Source organism: Narcine bancroftii, chromosome 1 (genome assembly GCF_036971445.1).
Source record: "Narcine bancroftii isolate sNarBan1 chromosome 1, sNarBan1.hap1, whole genome shotgun sequence".
Taxonomy (NCBI): Eukaryota; Metazoa; Chordata; class Chondrichthyes; order Torpediniformes; family Narcinidae; genus Narcine; species Narcine bancroftii.
Window position 1 is genome coordinate 192,390,010 of NC_091469.1, and position 25,900 is coordinate 192,415,909.

Genomic DNA, 25,900 nt, shown 5'->3' on the forward strand with positions numbered 1-25,900 from the left:
GTGTTAATTCTGCCTGGCCGGCAGGAAAGAGCATCTCAGGGTTGTATGTGATGTCATGTGTTAACTCTGACAATAAATATGAAATCTGAAAATCTTATCCTTGATTTCATGCAGATGTCTAAGCTTTAATCCCACTTGTGATGTGTCTAGCTTTTCCTCTGCCTTATTATTGTCAACTGTGGCTGAATAATAACACTCTCCTTAAGGTGATTGCAGATTCAAGTACAGCAGAGAACCGGACCTGGGGTTCAAATTCTGCACTGTCTGTAAGGAGTTTGTGCATTCTCCTTGTATCTGTGTTGGTTTTCTTCTGCTGTTCAAAACATATCTGGGGGGTGTGGGGGGTGTAGGTTAATGAGGTTTTAATTGGGAGGCCTGGACCCATGGGCTGAAATGACCTATGACCGTGCTATATGTCCAAATTTTTTTTTAAAAACTCCAGGAAAGCACTTGAGTCATTACACTAAGAGAACCAGTACCCATAATTCCTGTGCTTATTAATTTGCATTCACTTTCAGTTGAGCAATGCCTTGATTTTTACAACAAATCTTGTCAAATTACTCTGGTCTTGTCCTTCATTTGAGTGTGAGGGCGATCTGGCTGCGACATCTGTCACCCCATTAATTGCTAGGGATGATTCGGCTGATCTGGCTGGCTAGGTGGGTGTCACCCTTCCTTCACAGCTCCATGTGTGTCCCTCCTGAACCTCTCAGTTGCAGAGGATGACTCCCAGAAGAGGATTGCTCTACTGGTCTAGGGTATATGACGTAGCTACCCCTCTGCTAGTCTAAACCTCAAAGACCATTTTCTAACTTCTAGGTATCTATGGACCTTCAATTTTTCTCTCATGGATTGCAGATTTCAATAGCTCTATGTTTGTTACCTCAGACTCCTTCCTTTGGAATTTTCTCTGAGTCTCTCTGCATTTGTCTCCCTCTCTTGTGTTCCTTTAAAAAAAATGCTGCTTTAAGCAAGTTTTTTGTAATCTGTTATCTCCTGTGAATTTCTGAGTAAGTTTTACAATGTTAATGTTGGGAAAGTGCAAGTTTTGTTAGACACAGCTAAATGTCCTTAAAATCTATGTCCACTATGTTTAAATGCTTAACCAATACATCACTGTAGACCAAGGGGATAAATATGCTAATATTTGCATTGTGTCAGCTTTGGCTCATTGGCATTGCTCTGATTCTGAAGTTGATTTAATTTCCATTCAGCCCAAAATCTAGAGTGAGACTGGTAGTGCAGAAATAGAATTCTTTTGCTGTTCAGGATGTTAAATTTTGAGAGAATATACAGAGATTTTAATGCCCATCAAATGAGTTTTTAAAAAATCTCATGGGATCATTATGAAGGGGATCTTAACTCTGGGGAGTAATTTGTGAATTCTTTGAGAGCAAAGTTCTTTTATTTGAATTATTAACATGGAGGTTGCCTCTAATAGTATGTAGCAATCTGGGAATTGTGGTATGTTGGAATCTGGGTACTTGCTCAAGGAGCATTAGACTTGAGATGTCTCTTTTACTGTTTCTTCCAGAACATCCACAAGATGAGCTTGAATAATATTGCACCACGACAGTTATTTTGACAGTAGCAGTTAAATAGAGGACCAGGAATAAATTAGTAAAATCCACAGGAGAAATATAAGTGGTTGGAATTTATGATATACTGGAGGAACATGATGTTTTTAATATCAGAATAGTAATTGTAGTCAGTCCTCTTTTTTAGATTTTGCTATTCAATAAATGTGGCTCGTACTTTACTGCCACCTTATTCTTCCAATGAGATCTTACAACATGTGTAGAATCTGGTGAACTGAAGTACTATATGGCAGTTGGTTTTCTTCGTGCGCTATATTTGTCATTGTTGGGTGAACAGGGAATGAATGACATAGAACACAAATGGAACATGTGGTTTCAAAACTACGAAGCTGAAAAGTGGTGGGGAAAAAAACTCATTTATGTGGTACAAATTTGGCATTGCAAAGTGCTTTAGATCCAATGGATACCTTAGAAATGCAATCACAGGTACAGTGACCACCTATTTATGCCTCGCAAACTCAAAAAACTCTAATGACCAAATTATTTTGAGTGATCAGCATTTTGAACATCCAAGTTAATTTGCAGTTCAGATCAATGCTGTACCTCTTGATCACAAAACTTTCAGTCCCATGTAAGAATACATATAAACAAGCCAATGCTCTAATAGACCAAGGGAAAGTTTGTGAATACATAGAAACATAGAAGATAGGAGCAGGAGTAGGTCATTCGACCCTTCGAGCCTGCTCCGCCATTCAACGAGATCATGGCTGATCTTAAAGTTCAGTACCCCGTCCCCGCCTTCTCTCCGTAACCTTTAATAGCTTTATACTGAAGAAATAGATCTAATTCCCTCTTAAATATATTTAATGAACCTGCCTCTACTGCCCTCTGTGGCAATGAATTCCACAGATTCACCACCCTCTGGGTCAAGAAATTCCTCCTCAACTCGGTCCTAAATGGTTTGCCTATTCTCCTCAAACCATGGCCCCGGGTTCTGGATTTTCCCATCCTTGGAAACATCCCATCTGCATCCATTCTGTCCAGTCCTGCCAGAATTTTATATGTCTCTATGAGATCCCCTCTCAATCTTCTAAACTCCAGCGAGTACAATCCCAATTTGCGCAATCTTTCCTCATAAGTCATTCCTGCCATTCCAGGTATCAGCCTGGTGAATCGCCTCTACACTCCCTCCATTTCAAGAACATGAGCAAAAAGATTATTAGTGACTAGGATTCAAAATAATGAACCTGTTGATCTGGCTTTTGCACTTGGTGAGTCGTTTTATATTGTTTAGATAAGTATTCTGTAAAAGTTTTCATTTACAGAATAGCTGTTACCATTGTCCCCAAGCCAAAGAAGTCATCTGTGTCCTGTCTAAATGAATTTCGCCCCGTCGCACTCACGCCCATTGTCATGAAGTGCTTCGAGAGGCTCATTATGGGGCATATCAAGCACCTGCTGCCCTTGTCACTAGACCCTCTGCAGTTCGCATACCCAACTGCTCTACGGACGATGCCGTCGATGCTGCCCTCCATCTAGCCTTCACCCACCTGGAAAACAAGGAGTTGTACGTTCAAAAGCTGTTTATTGACTTCAGTTCAGCATTTAACACAATCATACCACAGTACCTGATGAGGAAGTTGAGCCTGCTGGGTCTAAACACCTCCCTCTGCAATCAGGCAGGCTGGATCGGTAACAGTGTCTACAAGACCATTACACTGAGCATGGGGGCCACTCGGGTGTGTGCTGGTCACTCTGTTGACCCATGACTGTGCAGTTAAACACAGCTCGAACCACATGAGGTTCGCTGACAATGCAACTGTGGTGGGCCTGATCAGTAAGTATGACGAGTGAGCATTCAGAGATGAAGTGCAGTCGCTAATGAACTGGTGCACAGCCAACAACCTGTATTTGAATGTTAAAAAAGAGATGGTCGTCAACTTCAAGAGGACCTGGGGGGGACCACAGTTGAGGTCATCAAGAGCATCAAGTTCCTTGCAGTGCACTTGGTGGAGAGCCTCACGTGGTCCCTTAACACAAGCTCCTTAGCCAAGAAAGCCCAGCAGTGCCTCTACTTCCTGTGAAGGCTGAGGAAAGTTCACCTTCCACCCTCCATCCTCACTACATTCTACAAAAGATGCTTTGAGAGCATCCTGTGCAACTGCATCACCACCTGGTTTGAAAGCTATACCTCATCGGACCCCAAGACTCTGCAGAGGATAGTGAAATCAGCGGAAAAGATCATTGTGGCTCTCTTCCTACCATGAAGGCCATCTACAACACTTGATGCAGGTGAAAGACTATAAACATTGTGAAGGACCCAACACTCCCTTCAAGTAAACTGTTCTCTCTTCTGCCATTGGGCCTTTTGTGTCCAGATTGTGCAAGAGCTTTTTCCCCAAGCCATCAGACCCCTGAACTCTCAGAACATTTGGGGTTTGAGTACTGTGGACACTTAATATTTTAAATGTGTTGGACTTGTATTCTAACCTCTATTCATGTAAATATGCTTCATGGTCCTGGAGAAACACTATCTTTACTGTGTGAGCATGGTATGAATGATAATTAAAGGTGACGCTTTGAGTTTGAGATTCCATGAAGCATTTGGAGTTGATGGCTTTGCAGTCTTTACAGGACAAAGTGAGCATAAGGCTGAAATAAGCCTTTAAGATGGAAGAAAAAGCCAGTAACCAACAGAGCATTTGATCACTGCATGGGTTGAACTTTTTTCCTTTAGTTTGGAGAGTGTGCACCTGTTTCAAACAGGCTGCAATAGTACTGATGCCCAAGTAGAGTGATAACCTGCCTAAATCGCTACCAACAAGTGGCACTCGCATTCACAGTGACGGCATTTTGAGGCTGGTGTTGAAACACCGGTTCCTGTCTGAGCAGTGACGTGGATCATTCCAATTTGCTTGCCACACCAGCGGTCGATGGCAGATGCCATCTCAATAGCACTGCACAAAACCCTGGAACACCTGGACAGCAAAGATGCATATATCAGGATATTCTTTATGACTACAGGTCACCATTCAATAGTATCATCTCATCAGAACGGACGAGCAAACTCTTAAGACCTGGGCCTCAATAAATCACTGTGTATTAAGATCCTCCAAACTCTCAACCTCTACAGATTGGCAAGAACATATCCACAGTGTGCATCAGCACCTGTGTACTTAGCCCCCTGCTTTACTCACTTTGCACCTATGACGATGTGGCTCGAATGATGACACCAGTTACACATTTGGTAATGATCCCATAGTATGGGCTATATTTTTAAAAAAGGGATGATGAGTCAGCATACAGATGGGAGATTGTAAACTTGGCTGAATGGTGTACAAACAACAACCTCGCACTTAATGTCACCAAGACCAAGGAGCTGATTGTGGACTTTAGGAAGGGAAAACCCTGTGATCAATGGTGATCTGAGGGTGGAGAAGGTGAACAAATTTAAATTTCTTGGATGACCCTTCTTGGACCCCACACACTAATGTCATTGTGAAGAAAGTATGTGAACGCCTCGACTTCCTTGGGAATTTGTGGTGGTTTGGTATGACATAGAAAACCATGGCAAACTTGTACAGATGCATAGTGGAAAATGTGCTGACCGGCTGCATCACTGCCTTGTATGGGGACACCAACACCTCTAAGTGGAAAGCCCTGCAAAAGGTAGTGGACACAGCTCAGTACAACACCGGTAAGACCCTCCACCATCGCAAAAATCTGCATAGAACGCTGCAGTTGGCGACGTGCAGCAATAATCAAGGATCTGCACCATCCAGGACATGCTCTGTTCTCGCTGTTGCCATCAGGAAAGAGGTGCCACAGGACTTGTACCACCAGGTTGAGGAACAGTTGCTACCCTTCCACTATCAGACTCCTAAACAACCTTCAATCAGAAACTCTTAAGAGCGCTAACTTTGTACATTAATGAATATTTCTCCCCCCCCCCCCCCACTGTAATTGTACTACTTTTATTAGGAGAAATTACTGTTTTTTTCATGGATTCTTGGTTTTTTTAATAGCAGACTGCCTTTTGAGTAAATTGATTTTGTCTGCTGCATAAGTAATTATTTGCTGTTAGTCTTGAAAGCCATTGGCTGAAAATGTCATCAGTTGATACTCGGGCAGTGGGACTAAAGGAAGAATGGAGAGTTTAAATAAATGTGACTGGATGTTGTGAATCTAATCAAGTTTAATCAAAAATGTATGCACCTTGTAGCTTGCTTTGTGTTTTCAGGAGTACTAGTTCCTCAATCCAGGAATCTTCAAACAGAGGTGGCCAACATTTTCATTTTTAATTTAGACATACAGCATGGTAACAGGCTATTTCGGCCTACAAGTACGTATTGGGTGGCAAGGACTCGTGGCTGAAATGGACTGTCACAGTGCTGTATGTCTAAATTAAAAGGTTGGCTACCTCTACTCTAATAAGTTGGCTCCAAAAGGAGACCTTTTTACATTATGTAGTAAGAGCTGTGCTGTTATGCTAGGAACAAACATCACCTGCCTGCCCACATCATGCTATTATATTGAGAACCTGGCTTTAATCCTTGCTCTCCATTAACATTCAATGGTCTCATAGTTCTTTATGAAAGATCTGTAAGTGAGAATTGGCATAAATTGAGCAGTATAGTTGCTTGACTCTGGGAAGTGTGGCTCAGGACTGAACCAATGAATGCTTTGTGTTGTCAAACTTCAGCATCCTAGTTTTATCTTCAATTCGACATGATGTCTCTATTTCATTGCATAGCTCTCCTCAAGCCTTTTTAAAAAAAAATTTGGTAAAAAATTTAATAGCAGCAGAGAGCAGTTGGAGTTCCATGCCAGGTTTTTGACACCCAAGTTTGTGGCACAGCAGCAGGGAGGATGGATTTTTACCAGGTTCCAAACATGGCAGCAAGATGGTCTTTTTTTTTTTAAAAAGCAAGTACTGTTCTGTGAATGTTTGAACTGAAGGACCAAGAGTGCTACAATGAATCAGTGATCTGTGGGACAGAGCTGTACAGGGTACCATGACATTCAGAAAAATTTAAATGGCCATGAATATGACTACAAAGCTCATTTTTTTTTTAAACAATTGAAAATTTTGAAGTTATGTCCTGGGAAATTTTTCCTGGATTAGTTCTAGAAGCACAATCTTTAAAGTCAGCCAGTTGCATCTGAAAATGCATTGAGGTGTTGATGTATAGTAAATGTGGATATAGAACTAATGCTATAATGAATCAGAATTTGGATTTGTTGTCATGAACGAGTCATGAAATTGTGTTTTACAGCAGCATCATTTTGCAAACATCTTATGACATTGCTGCAAAAAAATAAATTAATAATAGTGTACGAAAAGTAGTGTCTGGTCCATTGATTATTCAGCAATCTGATGGCAGTGGGGAAGAAACTGCCATTCTGCTGCTGATGGTAGCAGAGTGGAGAGGACATGGGCTGGGAGATGAGACTTTGAGGATAGAGGCTGCTTTAAGACACCGCCTCGTAGATGTCCTCGATGGAGTGAAGTCTGGTGCCTGTGATGTCACAGGCCAAGTTAACAACCCTCGAGTTTATTCTTGTCCTGAGAGTTGGCACCTCCATACCGGGCAGAGATGCAACCAGCCAGAATGCTCTGCACGGTACACCTGCAGAAGTTTACGAGAGTCTTCGGTGATATCCTGAACCACCTCAGGCACCTCCCAAAGTATAGCCGCTGGTGATTGCACCAATGTGGAGGCTCCAGGACAGATCTTTGCAGATGTTGATACCCAGGAATTTGAAGTTCTTGACCCTCCACTACTGAGCCCTCGTTAAGAACTGGGTCATGTTACCCTGAGTTCCTCCTGAAGTCCACAATCATCTCCTTGGCTTTGCTGATGTTGAATGCAAGATTGTTGTCAATACACCATTCAATGAGCTGATCTAGCTCCCTCTGTATGCTTCCTCATTATTATGTGCAATTCTGCCGACAACTGTGCTGTTATCGGCAGACTTGTACGTAGCATTGGAATTGTGCCTGGCCACACAGTCATGGGTGTTTAATGAGTAGAGCGGTGGGGTGGGCCTGTGTTGGTGATCAGTGAGGAGATGTTGTTTCCAATTCATACTGACTCTGTGTTCCAATGAGAAAGTTAGGGATCCAGTTGCAGAGTTGGGTACAGAGGCCTCGAGTTTGTAGCTTCTTGACCAGCTCTGAGGGAATAATGGTATTGAAAGCCGAGCTGTACTCTATGAAGAGCAGCCGTATGTATGCATTGCTGTTTTCAAGGTGATTCAGAGCTGAGTGTAGAGCCAGTAATATTGCATCTGCTGTGAAGTGATTGAGACGATTAGTGAATTGCAGTGGATCCAGATCTTTATTTGGGTATGTGTTATTCTGGCCACGACCAGCTTCAAAGCATTTAATCACAATAGAAGTTAGTGTTACTGAGCAGTAGTCGTTGAGGCAGCTCACACTACTCTTCTTGGATGATTGATGCCCTTTTGAAGCTGGTTCCTCAAATACAGACAGTCTAGGATGTCAGGCAAAATCCCAGTGTGAAACTTGGAGAAGAAATCAGAATTTATTGTCATGAACAAGACACGAAATTCATTGTTTTGCGGCAGCATTCTGAAACGTAGGACTTGGGTGTTTTTGCAGGCTTGGAGCCGAGGAGGATGGGACAATTGGAAGAATACAAATTTCTTGGAATGTTGTAAGGGCGACCTGCCCCAGTCTGGGCATGTGAAGGAATTAAGTAGCCTGTGTGGATCATTGGTGCTCATACCATTCTCCCCATCCAGTCTTCATTTGAAGACTATTGACTAATGGCAGAGTGAAGACAGCAGCTGGTTCTCAACGGGGTCCTCAAGACAATATTACCACTCTTAAAATGTTTTTTTAAGTATTTGTATATGCAAAGATCTTCCTCAGGAACAAATATAATAACTGACTTTTGCACATTATATTATAACTAAAATGATGGTACTTTTTGTAATTTTGTCTGTTCCTAACTTAACCCACAATTATTTTGAAGTTTATCCAGCAATTTAGATCTTTGTGCCTTGTCCATTATAGGTATTGCCAGGATTTTTTGTTTTTGCAGAGATCATTCTCTATCATTGACTGAATTGCACAATAGATTTATAAAATTAATTGTATTGGCAAAAAAAGTGTGTGTGAATATATATATATATATATATGTGTGTGTGTGTGTGTGCTATATATATTAGAGATTTGAGACCTTTCTCAACCTTATGGATACATACCTGCCCTAAATTCCCAATCCATGAATATTTAAATTGATCTTCCATTTTAAAAAGATTGTTTACATAGCAAACAGCTGCCTTGGCCCATACACTTATTTAAGTGTAATGTATTGTTCTTTCAAGGCTGTGTTAATCAAAAGGTCAACACAGTTACTAGAACATTTATACACGCATTAGGAGACAGAACTATATCTCCAGTTCTGTCATGTAAAACTGTCATTTAATGCAGAAATTCAGACTTCATGTAAACTAGGATAGCATGTTTTGGAAGCCTTTTGGTTATTTAGGACTTTTAAATGGTGCCTGTCAGTGCCTGCATGCATGCAATAATCTTAAATAGTGTTTGAGTCAATATTTGGCAATATCAAATCTAATTTTAAATGTATGATTTGTGTTTTGATCTTCTCAGGAAGATAGTTGGCTAAATCTCCTTGAGAACTACTGGCATATATCCATTGTCAATAAATCTCAGGCTCCATTTTTGCGAGACTGGTGGATTTTACAGGTAGTTAGATGTTAAAACTCAGAATGGCCATACCCACTTTTAGTTTTTCCAGATGGAGTACCATGTTGGTAAAAGAGAAGTCAACCCTTTGAAGGGGAGGGGGAAATTCAGATTATTGTTTAAACTATGAAAGATTGCTGGATGCTATTGTGCAGGGGGATGGCTATGAGAGTGATTGTATAAATTTACAATGGTTTGGTTTGCTGATCTAACAGGCAATCAAAAAGGCAAATGGAATGTTGGATACTGGTGAGCCTACTCTACTGTGTGCGGTTCTAGTCTCCTTGCTAAAAGATGTACTGGATCTGGAAGTAGTGAAGATGAGGTTCACTGTTAATTCTGGAAATGAGAGAGCTAGTCGCCTGGCACTAGATAGAATTCAGAAGAATGAGAATGGACATAGATTATGAAAGGGATAAAGGCTGGAAAGTTGTTTCAACTGACAGGTGATGCTAGAATTAGGGGGCATAGCATCAAGATTTGGGGGAGTAGATTTAAGACGATCACTACTTTCCCCAGAGTGTAGTGAATCAGTGCAATTCCAAGGAAGCAGTTGAGGCTTAAATATATTTAAGATGTAGCTTTTTGCACAGTAAGAAAATTTAAGATTGGGAAAGGCAGGTCGGTAGAGCTGAGTCCATGGCTAGATCAACTATTACCTTATGAAATGGTGAAGGTGGCTTGACAGGCCAGATGGCCCACTCTTCCTATTTCTTATTGTTCTTGTGTTCACTTTTGGGTGGGATCTTTCAAAGAACAGGTTATTTTAAAGGGAGTGTGGTCACTGCTGAGCAGAAGTGGAGCCAGATGCCAAACCTAGTTGTGAAAGTCAGATAGTGTGATATTAAAATAAGGTCCAAACATCCAGGTGTTTTACCAAAGCTGAAGTTCTGGACGATGTCAAATTAAGGGCACAGAATTTGTCATTTGCTCTCACACAGGGGCCATGTGGTGGAGCTAAGTCTTGCTGTAATTCCTCAGCATTAAACTGGGGAGTTGTCTCTTGAAAAGATCCAATACTGCAGTGATTTCAATGAGGATTGTAGGGATTTACATTAAATAAAAAGACAAGTTAATTTTTAATTATTTTGCAATATAAGAATTTAATTGTTTTTATTAACTTCAAAAACAAAGAAATAACTAACTTTAGTTCTAGTATTGTTTTAAAACAAAGCAATATATAGGGAATGGGCAACAAGATCGGCTTAAACGTTATTCTTGTCACTATAAACCTGAAGAAATAGTATTGCAGTGTTTGAGGTACTACCCTTGGTTGCAGTGAAAAGACCCAAACTCAATGGACTTTAAAGAAAAAGCATGTATTGAGTTTGAATGGTATGAATTAAATTCAACTCTGCTTCTATTATTCAGTTCACCTGGCAACATTTGTTTTGTTCGTGCTAAAGGACAGATACATTCTCGATGTTATCAATGACTTTAAAATTTTATTTGATGCTACCTGCCATCTTAAGAATAGGATCATTGATGGGAATATTGGCTGGGGGAGGGCTGAAGTTTTCTCGTAGTTACTCAAGACTGGTTATTGCTGTGAAGTAATCAAGTTCTGTATGGATTTATAAAAGTTTTGATTTGGAGCAATCACTTCATTTCAGTTTGTTCCATTTGTTTGATAATGGCCAAAACTTGGCTCCTATGTAGCAATGGCCATCAAAAATTGCAAATTTTACTTGGACTGTGTCAGCAAATTTCACTAGTTGGCAGAGATCAATGAAATGTGCTAACTAATGCTTCCTCTGTTAAAGAAAACTTGTGAATGCACATTGTATTTATATAAGGTGTTGATTTTGTAATTTAACAAAATATTCCTGCAAGGAAACCTGTAGTTACATAAAATTACACGTGCAAACCTTTCCTTTTTAATTTGTGAAACTGATCAGTTCCCAGCTTTACTTTTGGCCTCTAGGATTTCAGTGATGTTTAAAGATATGTGTGAAAGGGTAACCTTTTTATATTACCCATAAAATATTCTTGTGTTTTCAAAACAATGACTGTGGCCACTTTTATTGTTGGTTTGTGTAATAAAATTGGAAAAAAAACTTGAAACAAATGTATGAGCAACTGTGACTGCTGCTTGATTGACTATTAAGATTATGACTGGTGCATGTTTTGAATACTCCTTAGTTGAACATATGAAATGACAATTCAATGTTGCAAACCCTCAAAACCCTCACTGAAATACCACTGTATAACGGCCCGTGCACGGAAACATGGACCACCCCACAAAATGGCCGATCAGCACGGCTGTCATCCCAGGTGACCTCCACATGGCAGGAAGATGGGGAACTCTGATGGGAACAATGATGGGACAGCCAGAGAAATAAACCAGTCTCGATTCCAATGAAGTGGAGGGGGGGGGGCACCTCAGTTAAAATGTGGTGCCCTACTCCATGCTTTGGCTCGGTCTCAGAGAACTGTGGCGCCACTATCGAGGGGAACTCCACCAGGACGTGGGCGAATTCATTGTCCGAGAGTGCATATGCATCGTTCTTCTCCACGTTCATAGAGCGCTAACGCTACATTGGTGACCCCAACAGGTCAAATCGGCAGTTGAAACCAAAGATGATGGATCAAGCAGAGCGAGCGACCATCACGCAGTCTCATTCAGGCTCCCCAACATTTTGTGTTGCAGCCACACGTGTGGTTTGAGAAGGCAGAGGTTCAGTCCCAGCTTTGGCACATTACCAACGATGACACCCGCTAGTTCTACGACGTGAGCGCCCTCGATCAGGACACAGTGGCAAGGGTCACAGATATGCTACGGCAGCCTCCAGAGCAAGGCAAATATGCAGTCCTCAAAGAGCTATTAACATGATTCCAGGACAAGCGCACTGCCCGATTGCTACATATGTATGGATTGGGGGACAGGGCCCTGTCTGCCCTAATGAGCGAGATACTTACTCTAACCGAGGGCCACAAGCTTTGCCTGCTCTTTGAGCAGATCTTTCTGGAGCAGCTGCCCAAGGATATCTGACTTGCTCATGGACGAGAAATTCAGCGTCTATTGGAGGGTCGTGGCCCAGGCGGACATGCTCTGGAGAACGAAGAAGGGCACGAGTGCCATAGACCACATCAGCAAGCCACACAAACAGCCGCTTGCAAGATCAAGACCAGCAGAAAGGCAAGTTAATACCCCAGGACAGCTATGCTACTATCATCAGTGATGGGGTTGATGCCACCCACCCTGCGGGTTTCCGGGAAACGCCCTGGCCAACTGTCGTTGATGGCTGCAGCTGTAGGCCCATGTGACAGATTCCTCTACATCTGGGCCTCCTTGTCGGGCAGGTGTTTCCTAGTTGACACTGGTGCCGAGATAAGTGTTGTACCCCCCACAGGCCTCGATACTCGCAACAGCAAGCAGGGCCCAACACTAAGGGCAGCCAACAGCTCCTCCATTTGGACTTTAGGAACCCACACCATTCTCCTTCAATTTGGCAACAATAACTTCACATGGACCTTCTCCTTCGACAATGGCGCAACCGCTCCTGGGGGCCGACTTCCTTCGGGCCCACTGCTTGCTTGTTGACTTCAAGGGATGGCAATAGGTGCATGCCAGAACTTTACAGACTCTCTGCCTCTGGAGGAAGCCAAGCTACCTGCCCCCCACCTGGACTCTAACACTCTTGGACAATGAATTCGCCCATGACCTGGTGGAGTTCCCCTCGATAGTGGCGCCACAGTTGTCTGAGGCCGAGCCAAAGCATGGAGTAAGGCACCACATTTTAACTGAGGGGCCCCCCCACTTCATGCCAGGACAAGTTGACTCCCGCCCAAAAAGCTCAGCCAAGCGAAGGAGTTTAAGAAAATGGAAGACCTTGGAATTGTGTGGTGCTTCGACAGTCACTGGGCCTCCCCCTCCACATGGTGCCCAAATCAGTGGGGGGTGGGGGGGGGGTCGGAGACCATACAGTGACTACCTCACCCAATAGATATCCTATGCCCTACATCCAAGACTTTGCCGCCATCCTGCACGGAGTTCTCCAAGGTAGACCTCATCCAGGGGTAATACCAAATCTCAATTTACCCCCAGGATGCCCCCAAGACTGCACTCATAACCCCCTCTTTGGCTTGTTTGAATTTCTCCACATGCCCTTTGGTCTGAAGAACGCGGTACAAACTTTTCAGCAGCTGATGGATGCAGTGGGCCAGGACCTTCCATTTTTGCTCATCTATTTGGATGATATCCTCATCACCAGCCACAGCTGCAAAGACCATGCCACCCATCTTAGACAGCAGTGCACCCAGTTGAGTGAGTTCAGGCTGATGATCTACCCTGCAAAGTGCAATTCAGTCTGGACACCATTGACTTCCTGGAGCACAGGATAAACAGACATGGGGCTACATGCCTCCAAGAAGGTAGAGGTGATCTGGCACTTCGCTAAGCCACGCACGGTAAAAGGGCTACAGGAATTCGTTGGTATAATAAACTTTTACCACAGGTTCATACCGGCAGTCCCCTCTTCACGCTGATGGCAGTCAAGTCAAAAGACATTACTTAGGACAATGAGTCTTCCAGGGCTTTCCAGAACATCAAAGACGTGCTGGCCATCGTCACCCTCCTGGTCCACCCCAGACTGGAGGCACCTTTTTTTTAAAATTTTTTATTTTTCACACCATAAATCACAATAGCCATGATATACACTTTTTCTTTTTCACACATTTACAGTGACTTTTACTGGAGGCACCTATTGACCTGACAATTGACGTCTCTAGCACAGCGGTATGGGGTGAGGGCCAGTGGCAACACCTGGCAATTTTCAGCAGGCACCTCCACTCCCCCCGCCCGCCCCCCCCCCTCCACCCATATCAAGAGCTCACATACAGCAAATAAGAGCTATTGGTGCTTACCTAATGGTAAGACATTTCTGTTACTTTTTGGAAGGTCGGCAATTCAAGGTCTTCACCCATCACAAGCTGCTGACAGTTCACCTTCCATAAGGCATCGGACCCTTGGTCAGCCCAACAATGGAGACACTTGTCTTTCGTGTCTGAATTTATCTCTGGCATGCAGAACATCGTGGGGAAAAGCAGCGTGGTAGCCGATGTTCTGTCACATCTTGCAATTGAGTTGGTACATGCCCTGTTCCAAGGGATTGACTATGTGGCCCTCGCCAAAGCACAGCAGCAGGACCTTGAGATCTCCGTGTATAGGACAGCTGTCTCTGTCCTTGGGGTGGAGGATGTTCCCATTGGCCCAGGTAACCTGACACTGCTGTGCGACGTCTCTACCAACCATCCCATCGTTCCGGCTGCATGGAGGCGCCAGGTTTTTCAAGGCCATCCACCACTTGGCACACCCCGCAGTCGAGCCATGGTCAAAATGGTGGCTAGCAAATTTGTATGGCATGGTGTCCCTAAACCGGTCAGCTAGTGGGCCAAAACCTGCATGAACTGTCAATCCTCCAAAGTGCAGGTTCACTCAAGAACACCCACACAGACTTTTGAACCAGCATGGCGCAGGTTCAGCTATGTACACATCAACGTAGTGAGGCCATTGCCAGTTTCCCATGGAGCACGATACCTCTTGACTCTGGTTGACCGCTGCACAAGGTGGCCAGAGGCAGTCCCACTGGCCGTTACCACCACAGAAACCTGTGCCAGGGCACTCATCGACACATGGGTGCCCAGATTCGGGGTCTCAGAGCACCTAACCTTAGATGGGGAACACAATTCACCTCCGGGCTTTGGGAAGCCCTGGCTAACATTTTGGAGACCCAGCTCCACCCCAACATGGCATATCAACCTCCGGCCAATGGGTTGGTGGAGCGCTTCCACAGGCACCTGAAGACAGCCTTGATGACCTGGCTTAAGGGTCCCAACTGGGTGGACGAACTGCTTTGGGTCCTGTTGGTGATTCATACAGCACTGAAGGAGAACTTCAATACCTCAGGGGCAGAGGTGGTTTACGGCGCACCCTTAATCTTTCCTTGGGAGCTCTTGGTCCCCGATAAATGCTTGGAGGACCCCACATCAAGAACTTGTGGCGAAAACTGAGGTCCCTGGTCCCACTGCAACCTCCACCATACAGCCAGCCCAAACATAATGTCCCCAGGGGCTTAAAGACTTGTACCTATTTGTGAGAAGGGGCGCACATTGACCACCCCTACAGGGTCATCAGGAACAACTGTTCCACCTTCATCCTTAATATTGGAGATAAGGAGGAGACTTTTACCATTGACTACCTGAAACCAGCAGATCTGGACTGTCACAGTCCGATCTCCACACCACCTCCATGATGCAGAGGCAGACCGCTCAAAGCTTCGGACAACGGCCTGTTTGCTGATTTGGGGGTGGTGGGGGGTGACATGTGGTAGCCTGCACACGGAGCCATAGACCAGCCTGCAAAATAGCCGAATGCTGTGACCACGCGGACCTGGGGATGATGCCAGCTGTCATCCCAGGTGACCTCTGCACAGTGGGAAGTTGGGGAACATCAGCCAATCCCAGCCCAGTGGGAAGATGACATGGGGCCCTGACGTCAGCACTTGGGACCCATATAAGCCCAATGGCCAGAGCAATAAATCAGTCTCGTTTCCAAGGCTTTGGTGTGCGTCTCATTCTTCTCCATGCTCACATAGCGCAAACACTACAACTGCATCAATCATGCATTTGCTCTGGTAGCTTGAAGCCACAACATTCTGACTTAGGAAAGGTTGCTGCCAGCTGAACTGTGGCGAATTTTCACAATTTGCCCATTTGGACAATAACAGAGCACACAGCACGAAGCATTTTACTTTTCCAAGCAAGTGGTGTATGATGGCACATATAATGCTGTATTACAATGTAATTATAGGTTTGTTACTAAAAGCGATTAAGAGATTAATTAAGAGCATACTGCAAGTATATTGCTGCAGAAATTACAGTTTCCATTTGTGCAGGATATCAAATCTCATGATACAAAGATATTTATGTTTTAAAAAAAAATACTCTTGTATAACCAAAGAAAACTTAATTTCACAATTTTGGACCAAACCAACATCAAAATGAAAGCTCGAGTAGTTGTGGCAATTTTTCTAAATTGCTGTGGTCACCTTTCATAACCAGTGAGCACTTGTATTAGTTCAAAGCTGTTAAAGAAAAAAGACATGACTATAACTGAAAGCTCTTGAGTAATGTGATTAAACCACATGTATGGTGCATTCTTTTTTGGTTTAAGTGGGAATGAAGGTAAATTGTATTTGATAGTAAAGGTTGGCTGTAAAAGCCTTGTATCTTTCACCACCTCGAGGCACCCTATGAAATACTTACATAATCAATGCTGTGATGTAGGAAATGTTGCATAAATTGTTCCCAAAAATAGAACAGTTAATAGTAAGATAATCTGATTTTTGGGATGTTGATGGAGAGAAATATTTCCCAGGATTCCAGGACAAATTCCCTTCTCAGAATTGTTGTGGAATCTTTGTTCATTTGAGATTGGAGTCAGTCTTTTGGTCTCTTCGGAAAAATGCTGATCTTGTCAGTGGAGATGCTTGTGCTTACTGGTAAGTGTGTGTGAAATGCAATTGAAAATCTTCTGAAACAGTAGTGAGACTGATCTATAGTTATCATTCCTTTAGTGCTGATGTCTCACACCTCTCAATAAAGTATCTCTTTCCACCTTAAATACCAGCAATGGTGTAGATTTCTCAGGCTTCCAGAGTTTAAAAAAAATCAGATGCATATCACCTTGGGTGGCAGTTAGTGCCACACTATATCAGTGCCAGTAACCTGGGTTCGAATTTGGTACTGTCTGTGAGGAGTTTATACACTCCCCCGTGTCAGTGTGGGCTTCGTCCTGGTGCTCCAGTTTCTTCCCATCTTTCAAAACAAGCGTACGAGGCTTGAGGGTTAATTGGGTGGCACAGGCTGTAAGGGCCTGTTACAATGCTGGATGTCTACATTTTAAAAAAATTCTGTAATGGTGTATACACTTATTCATACTGTTTGAAATTTGCCCATGTTCTCCTTGGGATATTTGTAACATCCTCCACAATGAAGGTGATGTGGAGTATTGGTTTAATTAATATGCTATTTCCTTTATTCCTATCATTGATTTTTGCAATCCTGTGCTTTGTGGAACTCACACTTAGATTAGCTCTTTACCTAAAATATCCAAAGATACCTTTGTTATTTTCTATATTACTTCCCAGTTTTCTCTTTTAATCATTGTTCTCCCCTTTATTTTGCTGGTAGAGCTTGTAAAATCCTCAATCTCATTTTTCCTATCTTGTCATAATTCTGATGTTTAAAAACCTATCCATCTCAGCCTTGAATTTAGACTATTTGAGAGAATCACAACTTTAAGGCAATTTCTCCAGCTCAGCTAAATTAACAGCCTTTACCCCAAACAGTGAACGTTAGTTCGAGTCTCTCCACCCAGGGGAGCCACATGTGAAGTCAAGGAAGAAGAATTTGCCGGTTCTACTGCAGAATACTTAGATCAGTTGTCGGGTTTCTCCCTTTTTTTTGCTACTGTGGCAGCTTACTAAGCAATTGTATCCTTGCAACAGGAGACCAATACAAAGAAAAAAGTTAGCAAATCTGTGAGTTCCACAGAACTTCTGGCATTCAAGAAAATTAATCAGGATACTATCACATATATAACATTTTTATATATATATATATATATATATATATATATTCATAGTGATCTGGGGAGTTGTAAATATTTGGTTATAGAACTGGCCTCTGGCTCTTCTAGTGTGTGCTGAACTATTTTTTTTGCCTAGATCCACTGACCTAGATCCAGTCCATTGCCCTCCATGCCGCTCCAATCCATATGCCTGCCAAATTTAACTTTAATGTTAAAATTGAGTCCGCATTCACCACTTTAGCTGGCAGCTTGTTCTACACCCCCACCACTCTCTGTGAAGATGTTCCCCACCCAAAACATTTCCCCCTTTCTCTTAATCCATGTCCTTTAGTTTGTATGTCACCTACCCTCAGTGGAAAAAGCTTATCTACATTTACTCTGTCTATTCCCCTCATAATTTTAAATACCTCTATCAAATCTCACCTCATTCTTCTATGCTCCAGAAAATAAAGTCCTAACCTGTTTAACCTTTCCCCATAAAACAGTTCCTGAAGTCCGGGCAACATCCTAGTAAATCTTCTCTGCACTATTTCTATCTTATTGATATCTTTCCTATAGTTAGGTGACCAAAAACTGGACATAATACTCCAAATTTGGCCTCACCAATGTCTTGGACAATTTACCATTGCATCCCAACTCCTGTACTTAAAACTTTGATTTATGAAGGCCAATATGCAAAACACTCTCTTTTCAACACTATCCACTTGTGATGCCAATTTCAGGGAATTGTGTATCTGTATTCTCAGATCACTCTGTTCCATTGCACTCCTCAGTGCCCTACCATTTACAGTGTCCTTTCCTGGTTTGTCCTTCCAAAATGCAACACCTCACTTGTCTGCATTAAATTCCATTTGCCATTTTTCCTGAGTGAATACCGATGAATTTTTTTTTTAAACAAATCCTCCATCTCTTTTGGCACCATTGAAAGCTAACCGCTCTGATCTTCAAGATCTTGCTATCCTTTTGCTCTTAATATATGTCGAGACCCTTAGCATTTTCCTTCACATTGTCTACCAAACCCACCACATGTCTTTTAGCCTTCCTGATTTCTTAATGTTTTTCTTGCATTTTTTTTAATGCTCCTCCAGTGGCCCATTTGCTCCAATGTTGCCTATATCTGTTATGCACCTCTCTTTCAAACCAAATCCCCAATATCCCTTGAAAACCAAGATTCCATGCCTTTTGACCTTGCCTTTGATCCTGACAGGAACTTACAAATTCTGTTATGAGTTGTAATCTGGCAATATATGTATTGGCCTGCGGATTGGTTTTGACCTGTACAACTAAATGGGTTTATTTAAATGCCTCGTGTGTTAAAAGCATGAAGGCAGAAATTCCCAGGTTCTCATCGTATTACTCTTTGTAATCAGGCAATTATGACTCGTAACTGAAAAATCAGTAACATTGTCTATTTCTGATCCTGAGCCAATTATTGTTTTAGGAGAATCTATGCATGCATAGGGCTGGGTTGCACTCAATTTTGATATGCCAGCTACCAGAAATAGTCACAGCTTGGACATGCATTAAATAAAATGTGTATGCAAGTTGTTAACTTGGTCAACAGTATAGTGCCTTTATAGAAATGCAAGGAGAAAAAAGGCACAGGAAGGATGAAATATCATCCATGATAGACATGGTTAGTATCTTCCAGATGCAGTGTTATGGAATTGTAGCCAGTTTCAGATTGGTGCTCCTAAACACAATATCCAAGAAATTCCTTTCACAAAATACCATATGTTCAGCCAAGCTGTCTTCCATTCAAATTACAGCATCTCTCTGTACTTGTTTAACGTGCTTCTATTGGCAATAACAGACCAAGGCTTGCGGGGAAGGGTGAAGAGAAATCTTAAAATGCTCATTTCAGTATTTGAGAGTAGGATATTTTTTATGATGTGTTCACTGAGACTTCCAATTTCATAATTCTGATCAAAAGTAAAAGTTAGGTGTCAATAAAACTCCATAGTCTCACTTGCATGCTGTCTTTGTGTGAAATCCCTCTTTTCTGATTTCACTCTCCCTCTGTCTAATAACTTATTCAGTGTAAATTATTTTGTGATCACATTGTTTCCATTTGACATATTTTAGCTTGATTTTAATTTGTGAAATCCTGCACCTAGCTTGCACTAGTTATTTGTAGTTATCTTTTTTCTAAAGTGAAAATGATTTTGCCCCACAGCTGCAATAGAATGGTTTTAGATTATCTACTGCTATTTATTTAACTTGCACCTGGCTACAGAATACACTTGCTAGAGTGTAAGGACCCTTTTGCAGGCCTGCTGCATGTAAAAACCCCAAAAAGTCCCATGTCCTCTATCCATCTAATTCATTTCATAATTTTTTGAAAAACAGTTGTTACAAATCCTACTAAAAGTATGCCAAAGCATTGAATTGTAACTCTTCATGGCCATTCCATTTGAAATTGATTTTTGCTCCATGTATTATAAGATCCTGATTTTTAAAAAACTTTTAAATGTTAATACAGGATGCAAATCTTTCACAGCAAAATTTTCATAGCTCACAGACAGAAAGGCACCATTAAATATTGACTATAAACAATGCTCTGGAAGAAGGCAAAAGAACAATGGTGTTTATTTAAGAGAAACAGATGGTGAGTGTGAAGTGATTAAAAGTTGTATGATTGGAACACTTGAAGAAGCAGTGTTGATTAATGAGCAACCTGAGATCTCCAAGACAAAGATGGGGTGACTTTGTGTGAAATGGACAATTCTGATGATTCTCTTTGTCAGGGAAATTATTGTTGAACCACTGTGACCATTGTAATGGTCATTTTGATTGACCCATATCTGGGTAAAGGAAGCAGGATCATTCCTTCATTTGGGACGTGACCATTCTGATGGTTATTTCATTTGACCTGTGCCTGGGTTTTGACAGTATTGTGGAAGTCGTATGTTTCGTTTCCCCGAGCAAAGAAAAGGGGGGGGGGGGGTTATGACAATCATTTGTATGAAAGGACATTTCTCTAGAAGCAAATCAATAAGGATTTGTGAGTTTTAGCCATCTGATCACAGACTCTCTCTCACCTCCTTCGTGATTACTTTTGTACAACAGTTTAAAAGTGTGAGTTTCAGCACAGGATTTATAAGCTTGAGCTTTGACTTTCCTAAGCTGTAATAGTTTCACACACACACACACACACACACACACACACACACACACACACACACAAATATATTAGCACATGGTTTGGGTTATTTAGTTAAGTTATTAGTAGTTATTAATAAATATTGTTTTAAAAATAACACTCTTGATGAATTTCTATTGCTGCTGGTCTGTGACATAAGAAATTATATCTGGAAACCTTGTGAGGGATCCTTGAGCTGTGTTGGAACAGTGAATAAACAAGTTAGCAAGATGAAGTAAATGGAAAACACAGCATCACTAGTTATTATCAGCATTAGAACATTCTGGCATCAATTTTCATTGAACATTGCAGGCTGCATTCACTCCTCAGCCACCTCATTGTTGGAGGCTTTCTACTGATTCTGTCAGCTTTTCATGGAGAGTACATCTGGTTTGTGGATGACTTGTTTCCATTTCAGTTGTGTTCAGAGGTAGTTGATAAGGTCAGTATGGTTTCACAGGCTCGGGAGGTGTTTAGGACCACCAGTTTGTATGTTGTTATGTGGTCCTGATGTAAAGACGTAGTTTGCTTTGCCATCTTTCACTGAGCGTTCATGCACCAGGAATTCCCAGGAGAGTCAGTGAGAATACTTTTGCTTTACAAAAGTAGCGTTCCTTCAAAACCTTTTGTAAGCCGAAGGGGCGTAAAGCAAAGCAAATACCCATTTACTACTATTGAAGGCTGTTTTCATAAAAGTGAAAACCTATTCAAATTTTTTCCCTATACTGAACACAGGTTTCATCATAAAAGTGAATTTGTTTAAAGTGAGTATTTGTAAAGTGGGATATACCATAATTTTTTTTTAATGTGAAGGCACCTGTGATAAAACTTGAGAGTCTAGCCAAGAGTACAGTGTAGCCTGCCATTATAGTCAATTAAGTATAATTAGGACCTCAAGATTGGCAGAGGAAATGAATGTGGGTTCATTGACCAGTAGATTTGGAGGGCTTTGGAGCAACAGTACTGATGTCCAACTAGTGCTTTCAGATCTCAGAATCATAAAGGTGGATAGGAATTTCTGTTGCTTCTTTTGTGCTGGGTTTGGGTTCTTGATATTTTGTGCTGGTAGTCAGAAGGTGATGGTAAATCTTGAGAGGTAGCTCCTGAGACATGGCCCATATTGAGTAAGTTCTCATTATGGATCTTTATCAGTGTTTTACATTTGGTCAGGATCTGGACTTTAATTTTGTGAATGCTGAATACGAGGCCTACTCTGTCTTATTCTCCGTATTTGGAGCTCTCAGAATGCATGTAAGCAAGGATCAAATGCATAACTTAGCTTGACTGTTGAAGTTTGGGTGACCTAAATTGAGGTGATGTAACACCTTGGAACAATTTGTCTCCTACAGGAAGCTTGTTGAAGGTGAGAAAGTTGGAAAAATACATTGAAGCAGTGATGCACTATTATCACTTGTTACTGATCTACATCATGAATGTGCCAATTTCAACATTCTTAAATGCTTTCCCTATCCTTAATAGTGGTACCTTATAATTCAGTTTTCATTCTTTGTAATTTGATCCATTGTATTCATCTTTCCCTGTGTATTTTCCATTCGTGGCATGTTGTCTCTACATTTGAGAGCCTGCTTTCATGACAACTACATTAGGTTATACCCTCTACTTGCAACTCTAACAACTTTTCCCAGTTCTACCTACGTTATCTAATTGTATCTGCCATTGTGAGCACCATGTGACTCCTTGTTCTACCATATCTGCTTTGTTAAATGTATTGCATTGATGGAGCCTTCTAGTTTTATTCTGAAATGTACAATCCAGAATTAATGTTAACTAGCAGAGTCAAGAAAATAATTAATTGGAAATTGTGCACCCAACTTTTAAATGCTAACTTGTTTCTATTTTTCCCTCCCCTTTGAAGATTGCTGCTAAAATAGATGCTGGGTCACATCTGAACAATTCTTCTCCTGTGGTAGATCCTGCTGTCTATGGCTATGGGACTCAGAAACGGACACTGGATGATGGGGGTAAGCCAGTGTGTTGTTGAGCAAATCTGATGGCACTTGTTTTTCTTGTTTTTTGATGTAGTCTCTTGATTTTGGAGGTAGGTTGTTTAATATCAAGCCAAATAGAAAATGGGACAAAATGTTGAAGACATTGTTGATGGTGGCTGCCTGTGGTCTAGGAATCATTTCCCAGAAAGAAAACATTTGTATCAATTAAATTTCTTTATTAGACTCTAAACTGTAAGGGGAAAACATTTGGCCAAAAGGTGAAATATAATATGGGAAATAGTTGGAAGGATGGATGAGGAAAATGTACTTTAAAAATATTTTTAAAAAGTTGGTATTTGTAGATCATTGTATCTTCTAACAAGTTTATATGCAAATACAGGAAGAAATTGTAACGGCAAATAGGGCATTCCTCCTTATTCCAAGGAAGTACTTTTTGCTGCAGCTGTGTAGTACTTAGTGACCACACCTGGAAGATATGCAGAGTTCTAAAAACTAACTTTCTAAATACTCAGGCCCGAAACACAAGTTGTATATCTTTACCTCCTATGGATACTGCAAGACTTTCTGAGTTCCTCCAGCATTTTTGTTTAATATTTTATTTAAATTTTTCAAACATGTATTGGTATCCAAATACAGAAAAAGACGATAAATATTCAAATTAATTATAAATGCTACAAACTATACCCAAACCCCCCACCCACCCCCAAATAATAAGGCCAAAAATAAAAGAAAAAAAATACAAAGAAAGAGTAAGAAATAAAAACAAACCAGGTTAGCAAAATATCATCAAAATTTTCAGAACTTTATTTAAATAAATAAATCATTTATTTATCTAAGGAGTTAAGATTTTGTGAAATTCAGGAAATCTTATAAATTCATATCTATTTTATGCTCCAAATTTTCAGAAAAAAGCATATTTATTAAATTATATGTAATTTTCTCAAGAGGAATACAACTAGTCTTTCTGTATGCCATCTTTTGATTCCAAAATGGGAATCTGATTTCCATGCCACTGCTATACATTTTCTTGCAATTGCTAATGTAATTTTCATAAATTCCGTTTGGAAAAAATTCAATTGCAGTCTTGGTGTTACTGCCAAAAAATTGACCAATTAAAAAAAGCATTGAATCTTATGGAAGTTTAACTTCCATAGCTTGTCTTTTAAAAATAAATAAATAAATAAAATCCTAATTCTATTCAAAATGGTCTCAATTTTGAACATGACCAAGTTGAATGCAAAAAAAGTGCCTGCTTCTGGACTACATATTTGATAGATCTGCTTTCAATCTATTTAATATTTGTGTAGTAAGATATAACTAATGCAAAAAATTATATTGAACCTATTATTCTGTATACTATATTAATCTTTTGATCAAATGACATTAAATTTTGTCCTTCATAGCAATCTTCTATATTTATAAATTCCTTTAGAAAAACAAATATTTGTGTAATTGGTATGTCTATTTTGAATCAAAGGCATTTTAATTAACCCATAATGCATTATTTCTATTTAATTGTTTACTTTCTTCCATATATTAATCAAATGTTTCAGCAGGTGTACCTCGGTCATCAGATATTCATCTTGGTTCCTATTTTATATCTAAACTCTTCTGATGTCTTCTTTCCTAGCTTATCCATCTCTATTTTGATCTATGCTGGTTTCTCTCCATAAAAGGAAGAGAGAAATCTCATCTGTGTGGCCCTATAATAATTAAAATTTGGAAGTTGCAGTACTCCTAATTAATTTGTATTTCTATTTTAATTTTTCTCATGATATTCTTGACATCTCCTCTAGTATTTCTTTTTTTTTTAAACATTATTTATTCGTTCAAAAAACAAATGATATGACATATACAGCAATCAAACATGAACAAAAAAACATGAACAAAAGAAAAGAACCCACCCCCCTTAAGCCCACTCTCCTAAGGAGAGCCATAAAAAAAAGAAAAAAGAATATTTTTTTGAAAGTTAAATATACATATTAAAATCTAATCAATATAAATTGAAATGTAAATATTCTGAGTATAACAGCCACTTAATCATAAAAAAATAATAATTATCATGCGAAACGTACATAATTTTTCCATTATTAAATAATATTTCATCTCATTATGCCATCTATTAATATCAATCATATTTGTATCTTTCCACGTACTAGCAATACATTTTTTCCCTACGGATAAAACTAAATATACAAAAGCAAGCTGAAACTTATCTAATCCCAAGCCTGTCAGAGGTTGCAAACTACCCAATAAAATACTGTTGGATCTAAAACTATTTTAATCTTATACAGATATTCTAAAAACGATTGAGTTTTCTTCCAAAAAGATTGTATATGTATACATGACCAAACAAGCATGAAAAAAAGTTCCAACCGTATCACCACATGTAAAACACAAGTCTGATTCATTAAAACCATATTTTTTAAATTTTTCAGGTGTCAAATATAATTGATGTAAAAAAATTGTAATTAATCATTGCATAATGTGCATTTATCAATCTAGTTACACTATCATAACAGATATCTAACCAATCCTCTTCAGAAAAAGTAAAACCAATATCCGCTTCCCATTTATTTTAGATCTATCCCAACCCTTTTTATCCATACCATCCTGTAATATTTGATACATAAATGAAATATAACCCTTCTCTGGTACCTTCAGAAGAGGTCTCAAATTTAGTGATTTTAGGTAAAATCATATCTCTACCAAACATACATTTTACCAAAAATCGAATTTGATAATAAAGAAATAAAGAATTCTTATCAATATCAAAATCTTCCCTCATCTGATTAAAAGATAAAAACTTACCCTCTTTAAAACAATCTCCCAAATTTTTCACACCTTTAAATCTCCAATGCAATAAACTTTGATTATGTATTGAAAAAGAAATAAGTTGATTATTATACAACGGAGTCA

General features: G+C 40.4%; 1 protein-coding gene across 13 annotated transcripts in view; it reads left to right on the plus strand.

The window, feature by feature from the left end:
* Nucleotides 1–25,900, plus strand: part of fubp3 (far upstream element (FUSE) binding protein 3) — a 129,701-nt gene that overhangs the window by 18,457 nt on the left and 85,344 nt on the right. For all 13 annotated transcript variants that reach the window (XM_069886039.1, XM_069886044.1, XM_069886055.1 and 10 more), the window contains one exon: nt 22,888–22,993. In XM_069886039.1, coding sequence (XP_069742140.1) covers nt 22,888–22,993 — 106 coding nt within the window. The remainder of the gene's footprint in view (nt 1–22,887; nt 22,994–25,900) is intronic.